The sequence below is a fragment of the Calidris pugnax genome, unplaced genomic scaffold (assembly GCF_001431845.1).
Source record: "Calidris pugnax isolate Ruff unplaced genomic scaffold, ASM143184v1 scaffold541, whole genome shotgun sequence".
Classification (NCBI taxonomy): domain Eukaryota; kingdom Metazoa; phylum Chordata; class Aves; order Charadriiformes; family Scolopacidae; genus Calidris; species Calidris pugnax.
The window spans coordinates 39,923-47,897 of record NW_015091272.1 but is presented as its reverse complement, the minus strand read 5'-3'; the positions used below and the strand labels follow the sequence as shown (position 1 = coordinate 47,897).

Sequence of the window (7,975 nt, the reverse complement as noted above, 5' to 3'; positions counted from 1 at the left end):
CGGGGGGGCTTTTTTCCCCCAGCCCCCCCCTTTGGGCTTTTTCCTCCAGCCCCAGGTGGGGGCTTTTTTCCCCCAGCCCCCCAGGTGGGGGCTTTTTTCCCCCAGCCCCCCCGTGGGGGCTTTTTCCTGCCCCGTGGGGGCTTTTTCCTGCCCCGTGGGGGCTTCCTACAGCCCCGTGGGGGCTTCCTACAGCCCCGTGTCTGCGTTAGGGCTGGCTGGAGGTGGCAGCAAGCCTTGGAGCAGGGTCATAGCTCTTGCCCCAGCCCTGTTGGGGGTAATGTGGGGGTCCCTCTGTCCCTCTACGTGGCCACTCTCCCCTCCAGCGTGGCTAGAAGGACGAGCCCCGGGGCTAGTGGGCAGGAGGGGGCGTGCTGTGCCCGCCGAGCGCTGGCAGCGCCGTGTCCCGGCTCCCCAGGCCAGAATTGCTTCCTGTGAAAGTGCCATTAAACCATTACTACCTTTCAGGGCATAAAATGAGAAACCTGTCCGGGAACGGGGAACAAAAGCAGCGCGTTTTTCTAAATGGGCGACCTTAATGAGGCTGGCTGTGACCCACTGTTTTATGGGGAGTTGTTTGGGAGGAGGAGGGTGCTATTTCGTTTAGCCTGGGAACTTCCGAACTTTGTCTCTTCCTCTTTTGTTTTCCAACCCCCCCCTCCAGCCCGAGCTCTGTTTTGGGAGCATAAACTTTGGAGCACGCCCACTCCATTATATTTTTCGTGCGGGTCTTTTTTTTTTTTACGGGTCCCCGCTGTTGTCGGCCGCGCATTGTTCAGGAAGTGTGTGTTTGAAACGGAGCCGGGGCGCGGGGTGCGGTGCTGACCCGGGGAGAAGCTGCCTGGGGCTGCCCCATGAACTAGAACAGAACAACCCTTTGTATTTGAGGGCCATAAAGGAATAAAGCTCTTCTTCGGGGCTGGCAAGTCGAGGCTTTGGGCTTCTCACAAGAACTGGATGTGACTGTTGAGAGCTGCAGGGGGGGTATTTTTGGGTGCAGAGGTCTGTGGCCTCTCGCTGTAAGATCCACCCGGTGTTTTGGGGCCCATCTGCAGCACCCCCCTAAAACTGGAGAAGGTTTCTCTTTGCCTAAAACAGAGCTTAATTATTCCTCTGAGCCTGTGTAGAGAGTGGGGCTGGTTCTGGTGCCTTTTCCAGCTCCCTACCCCTGCCAGAGGAACTGGGGGGCACTGAAGGCACTGGTCAGGCTGGTGGGGGGAGCCCAGGGCTGCACCTTCGCTGCGTGGTGTGTTTCCTGCCCCTGGTACCCCCTGATTTGGGTTAGAAGTTTCACAGCTTCACCCAGCTCTGAGCACCCTGAGGGGGCTCCTCCCGTCTCCCAAAGCAGGCCCTCAGGTGGGGAGGAGACCCCCTGGCACCCCTGGCACTGGGGGGCTATTCTGACCCCTTTTCTCTCTTCCCCAACACCTCTAGGATCACGGAAAAGAAGGTGGTGAAAATCACATCAGAAATCTCACAGATGGAGGTAAGGTTCCTTCTGCTGCCTCCTCCCAGGGGTTGCTTCCCTTATTCCCTTCACCTGGAGCTTCTTCCCTGCGTTCCTGGGGCTGGCTCCGTGTTTCCACCTAAAACTGCCTGGTTTTTCTTGGAGGTTTTATCAAGGACGGGCTGAGGGGTGACCTGGGGGGTGGTGACCCCGTGGCACGTCTCGTTTTGACGTTGGATTTTGAGGCCTGTTCCTCTCAATTGCCCGTTGACACCTCTTTCCTCGCCGCCCTGTCCCTCCCTCCACCACCACCACGGACCCTACCCCAGTATTTCCAGTTTAGCAGCCACAAACTGGGGTGCTGTTCCCTCGCAGATAAAGGGGGAACGTTGCCCCGTAGCGTTCTCTGCTCCGGATGGGAGACTCAAACAGCCTCGGGGGTGGCTCTGGTGTATAAATTGGTGTATAAATTTGTGTTTCCTGCTGTTGCAAACATGAAAAGTTCCGCTGTGGCTGCGGCTCATCCCCGTCCCTCGGGACTTGCCACAAACCCCATTGCTTCAGCCACGTGAAACTACAAAGCTCAGAAAGGATTCTCTTTGGGGGGGGGGACTGATAGGAGCGAACAGATCATCTCCTCTTTATCTTCGCTGACTTTGTCACTTAATTTTGCTGGGCTTATTTAAAACAAACACACTCAGAAGCCGCCGATTCCTCTGGGGAAACTTTGCGAAACTTTTTGAGTTTGAGGAATCCGATTGTGTGTTCCCCCCCCCCCCCCCCCCCTTATTTTTCTGCTCGTGTTCCATAAGAAAGAAATCACTATGAAAACATGATTCTTGTCTCCCTGCTGTTCACCCCTACTTCAGAGGTTTAATCTTCTGTTTGGGACACGAGCATTTCCACAGCAACCGGGGCGATGTCGCAAGCGGGGGATTATGACCTCAGTGAGGGTGTGATGAGGAGAAACACGGGACCCGGGGGGAGCTGGAAGTGTTGCTGCAGGAGCCACGGCCCCCGTGGTGTGGGGCTGCCCTTGGCCCTTGCTGGTTAAAGAGCTCATTAAGTGAAATTGCTGAAGTTACGCTCTTGTTGCCCTTCTTTTTTTTTTTTCTCCAAATTCTTTTTCTCCAAAGTTTGTTGGGTTTTGATTTTTTTTTTTTTTTGTCGAATCATGGAATGGTTTGTGTTGGGAGGGACCTTAAAGATCACCTGGTTCCACCAGCCCAGGTTGCTCCAAGCCCCCTCCAACCTGCCCCTTGAACCCCTCCAGGGATGGGGCAGCCACAGCTTCTCTGGGCAACCTGGGCCAGGCTCTCACCACCCTCAGGAGGAAGAATTTCCTCCGCAGATCTTGCCTAAATCTCCCCTTTTTCAGTGTCAAACCCTTCCCCCTCATCCTATGGCTTCCCTCCCTGATCCAGAGTCCCTCCCCAGCTTTCCTGGAGCCCCTTGAGGGACTGGAAGGGGCTCCAAGGTCTCCCCGGAGCCTTCTCTTCTCCAGGCTGAACCCCCCCAAACTCTCTCAGCCCCCCCTCCCAGCAGAGGGGCTCCAGCCCCCCCAGCATCTCCGGGGCCTCCTCTGACCCCCATCCAACATCTCCATGTCCTTCTGATGTCCCCAGAGCTGGGGGCAGCACTTGGGGGGGGAGTGTGTGTGTCCCCAGAGCCCGTTTGATTGAGTGTGAATAATCAGATCTCGGCGAAATTGTGTCGTAGATGGTTTTTGAGGATAAAAGGGAATTATTTCCTGTGCGATGCATAATTGAACGCTGGAGGCTGTTCGTGTGGCCTGTGACAGAGGAGCTTGAAAAGCGAGATGGATTCCTGGGAAAGGGACCATCAGGGATAACAGGGGCTTGCTGTGGGTCTGGGGGGGGTTTAAAGGGGGCAGAGCACCCCCAGGACCCTTCCCATCCCCCCACAGGGGGTCCTGGGCAGTGGGGGCTCTGCTCTCTCCTTGCTGAGAGCCTTTTGGGAGCTGCCTCGTTGGGTGTTTCCTCTTCAGAGTGTCAGGAAGAACAAGGAAAGGTGCTTTGACCCAAGTGATACGTTTTTCTGTCTTTTCTATTGATTTGGGTAAAAACTCCTCAGCTCTGCCAGCGTGAGGGGCGACGTTCCCAACCCTTTTTTTCTAAACATTCATGTTTGGATGTGAGTGGTTATTAACGCTCCTCACTGGGCTTTTGGCTAAAGTAAATGTTTCCCTTCAAATAATATCTGTTTCTCTAACCTCTGAAACACCAAACACATTTTTGCGCCCTTGTGGAATAATAAAATGTTAAATATTTCCCTTAAGCTTTTAAGGGGATTTAATACTGGGAGGTGCCAACCCTTGAGCTCCCGATGTTTCCGAGCTTTTCCTGGCCCCGGGGCAGGGGGCTCTGAGCCTGGGGGGGCCTCAGCCTCTTGTGCTGAAATTTTTAAATAAGTTCCCCGAAAGCAAACACTGCCCCCCCCATCCCTTTTTTTAGTGTGTTTCTGTGCCCTTTTGCTCAGGGGGGAAGGAAAGGGAATCTTGTTGGTGCCTCTTTCCTTGCGGATCAGCCGAGGCCAGTTGTGGCCATCGATTGCTCCGGGAGGGGTGGTCCCTCCTGGATGCTGCTCCTTCCCCAGGGGAGCTGAGTGGTGCCACACCAGCCTCCACAGCAGCCATATTCCATCTTAAAATGGAAAAAAAGTCTGTTTTCTCCCTGGTCCCCTTCTCCTCTGGCTCCTCTCCTTCCCGAGGAACGTTCCCGGAGCAGCAGAGTAAGGCCATACTTCTTTTTATTAGCTCTTATTTATTTATTTTTTTATTAGCCCCATGTTTATCTGAGCCTTTTGGCCAAGTGTGTGTCCCTGGGACAAGATGATCTTTAAGGTCCCTTCCAACCTAGAAGATTGATTCTGTGACTCTGTGGTGGCTTCTTGGCCAGCCCGAGCTGAGAGAAGGTGCCTGCAGCGTCTCTCCCTTTACCTGAGAGTGCCGGGGGATGGTTTTCCCCTCTCCAGACTGGTCTAACTGGGCACAGTGGAGCTTCTGCCCACCACAGAACCCCCTTTTTATACCCTTTGGACCTCCCCTTTCCCTCAGCGGGTTCCTTTCTCTCCCTGCAGCGCATGCAGAAGAGGGCTGAGCGCTTCAACGTGCCCGTCAGCCTGGAGAGCAAGAAGGCGGCGCGGGCGGCTCGGTGAGTCCATGGTGTGGCCTTCTCCTGGAGAAGAAACCCCCCAGCCACGTCTGCCCCGGGCAGGTCGTGTTGGTGGGAGGTGGAAACGCTCCCTCTGTGGGGAAAAACCGTGGTGGGGGTTCCCCCCAGCCTGAGGGAACCCAGGAGGGGTTTCCTGCAGGGTTTAGGGGCACGTGTGAGGCCTCACCTCGAGTGCTGTGTCCAGTTTTGGGCCCCCTACCATAAAACAAGACATTGAGGGGCTGGAGCGGGTCCAGAGAAGGGCAACAAAGAAGGTGAGGGGTCTGGAGAATAAGTCTGGTGAGGAGAGGCTGAGGGAGCTGGGGGTGTTCAGCCTGGAGAAGAGGAGGCTGAGGGGAGACCTTCTTGCTCTCTCCAACTCCCTGAAAGGAGGGGGTAGAGAGATGGGGGTCGGTCTCTTTTCTCAAGTCCCAGGCGACAGGACGAGAGGAAATGGCCTCAAGTTGCGCCAGGGGAGGTTCAGGCTGGATATTAGGAACAATTTTTTCCCTGAAAGGGTTCTCAGCCCTTGGACTGGGCTGCCCAGGGAGGGGGTTGAGGCCCCATCCCTGGAGGTGTTCAAAAGCCGGGTTGATGTGGTGCTGGGAGGTCTGGTTTAGTGATGATGCTCCTTGTTTGTTGTGGGGGTGTCTATTTTTGTCAGTCGGGTTGACGGTTGGACAAGATGATCTTGAAGGTCCCTTCCAACCTAGAAGATTCTGTGATTCTGTGTGGTGTCACAGGGACCTGGTGCCCCTCGTGGGGCAGGAGACCCCCCCCCCAGTGTCACATTTGGGCTGTGTCAGACCCTGGGGTGCTCGATGTGTGCCTCGGGCTGAAATTCCAGTGGGATTCCCAGCAGTTCTCAGGGTTATTCTGGAAGGACGGGGAAAAGGGTGAAGTTCAGGGGGTGGGACTCACTCTCTGCACTTTGGGGTTGGTTTTGTGAGGAAAGGGGGGGGATCTCTGTGCACAGAGTAAGCGCAGGAGCGGCTGCAGTAATTACACCGGCCAATAATAAGCGTATTCTAGTTCATCTTGCCCCCAAACCAGTTTGATTCGAGTGTTTGAGGAGGAAAAGAGTGTTTGAGGAGTGTTTGAAGGAGAAGCTCACACCCAAAACTGTGTCCCAGCCCCTGACTGAGCTCTCTTTGCCTTCGGCAGGTTCGGGTTGGCCACGGTTCCGACTAAAGGTGAGGAGACGGAGCCGGGCAGTGACCTCGCTGCAAACGTTGAATTATTTCTGAGGGGAGGAAAAAAACCATTGCTGGTGGGGGCCACCTTTGTTCTCACCCCTGTCCCTTCTCCTGCCCCAGAGCTCCCCAGAGGGGAGGTTGTGGAATCAGGAGGAAAAGGACATGGTTGTTGCTTTGGTGGCTCAGAGGCTTTTCCCAGTGTCTCTTCCAAGCTCAGCTGGGAGACTTGGGCCAGATTTCCCCGTGGTCCCCCTGAAGAGGTGTCAAAACCCCCTAAATGCTGGGTTCTGTTGCCAAAACTGGCCCAGGGAGAGGGGGTGGCAGCAGTTTTGTGGTTGGGGAGGATGATTTGAAGGTGAAAAAGAAAAGGGGGGACCCTGTGGTGAGCAGAGCTGGAAGGTGGGAAGGGGGAGACGGCCGTTCCTCGCCGGTCTGTGGTGGGACAGGGCAGCAGGGGGATGTTCTGCACCTCCTGAGGTGCTGCTCCTCGGGTTCCTTCTCTGACGGCCTTTTTTTTTCTCTTTCCTCCTCCTTTCAGGCCTCTCTGCAGACAGCAAACCCACGGTAAGAAATCCTTCGTGTTCTCCTCTTGGAGAGAGGACACGTGTAGGAGCTTGTTCCGGGAGGCTCCTGCTCTCCCTCCCTGCGACCTGAGTGATGCTGCTTGGTTTGGGTTTTTAAAAAATACCAATTGTTTTCTCTGCCTTTGTAGGTAAACATGGATAAATTAAAGGAAAGGGCTCAAAGGTTCGGCTTGAACGTCTCCTCACTCTCCAAGAAGGTAAGAAGGTGCCTTGGCCTGCAGGATGCTCTGTCCCACGGGGATTCTCCTGGAGCTCCAGCCCGGAGCTCGTGCCCGTGGCCACTCGGAGCCTTCCTGCTGCTCCAGGTTTTACATCTCGTTATCTCCATCTCGTTATCAGCGCAGCCCACGGCCCCTGGGGAGCCCCGGGTCCTTCATCTTCCCCTCTCTTTGCTTTTGTGTGTGTGACTCGGGGTAGGGTTGGTTTTGAGGGACGTGTCGCTGCCGAACGGGTTGGGTTTTAAGACGATTCGTGCGGATTTTAGCAAGGGAAGAGCCCCCGTTTGGTGGGGGTGGAATTGGGCTGGTTTCAGGCTCTTGATTCGTGCTCTGTGAGTGCCCAAGTCTGTAAGGACCAAGGTAATGAGCTCTCTGAAGAGACCTCTCTCCCTGGTAGGAAATAACTCTTTGAAATACAAATGAGACAAGCCTCCGGAGGGGGATGGATTTGGTGTTGAAACTACTCCTTTTTTTTCCAGCAGAGAAATAGAGCTGGTCCTTGTGCCTGGCAGTGGGGGGGGGGGCACTGGACATGCTGGGGGCCACTGGAGCGTGTGCCAGGGAGCGGTGGAGGGGAATTGTCTGGTGGTGGAGGCAGAGACCTCTGCTCCCCATGTGGAGAAGACCCAGGGGGTGGTTCATCTTCTCTCCATCCTTGTGAAACGAGCCCCTCTCCTCCTCAGAATCCCAGAATCTTCTAGGTTGGAAGGGACCTTAAAGATCATCTTGTCCAACCGTCAGCCTGACTGACAAAAATAGACACCCACACAACAAACAAGGAGCATCATCACTAAACCAGACCTCCCAGCACCACATCAACCCGGCTTTTGAACACCTCCAGGGATGGGGCCTCAACCCCCTCCCTGGGCAGCCCATTCCAAGGGCTGAGAACCCTTTCAGGGAAAAAATTGTTCCTAATATCCAGCCTGAACCTCCCCTGGCGCAACTTGAGGCCATTTCCTCTCGTCCTGTCGCCTGGGACTTGAGAAAAGAGACCGACCCCCATCTCTCTACCCCCTCCTTTCAGGGAGTTGGAGAGAGCAAGAAGGTCTCCCCTCAGCCTCCTCTTCTCCAGGCTGAACACCCCCAGCTCCCTCAGCCTCTCCTCATCAGACTTATTCTCCAGACCCCTCACCAGCTTTGTCGCCCTTCTCTGGACCCGCTCCAGCCCCTCAAGGTCTTTTTTATGGTAGGGGGCCCAAAACTGGACACAGCACTCAAGGTGAGGCCTCACCAGTGCTGAGTACAGGGGGACAATCACTCGAGGCAGGATGGATGGATGGATTTGACCTTTTTTTTTGCTGCCTCTTTCTCCACGTTACTGGAGTTGTGCTTTATTCCACCGGCCCTGGGAATTCAC

General features: G+C 55.2%; 1 protein-coding gene across 1 annotated transcript in view; it reads left to right on the top strand.

The window, feature by feature from the left end:
* SARNP (SAP domain containing ribonucleoprotein) overlaps nucleotides 1–7,975 on the top strand; it is a 33,103-nt gene that overhangs the window by 3,920 nt on the left and 21,208 nt on the right. The window contains exons 4-8 of the mRNA XM_014960559.1: nucleotides 1,432–1,483; nucleotides 4,544–4,617; nucleotides 5,782–5,810; nucleotides 6,352–6,377; nucleotides 6,526–6,594. Coding sequence (XP_014816045.1) covers nucleotides 1,432–1,483; nucleotides 4,544–4,617; nucleotides 5,782–5,810; nucleotides 6,352–6,377; nucleotides 6,526–6,594 — 250 coding nt within the window. The remainder of the gene's footprint in view (nucleotides 1–1,431; nucleotides 1,484–4,543; nucleotides 4,618–5,781; nucleotides 5,811–6,351; nucleotides 6,378–6,525; nucleotides 6,595–7,975) is intronic.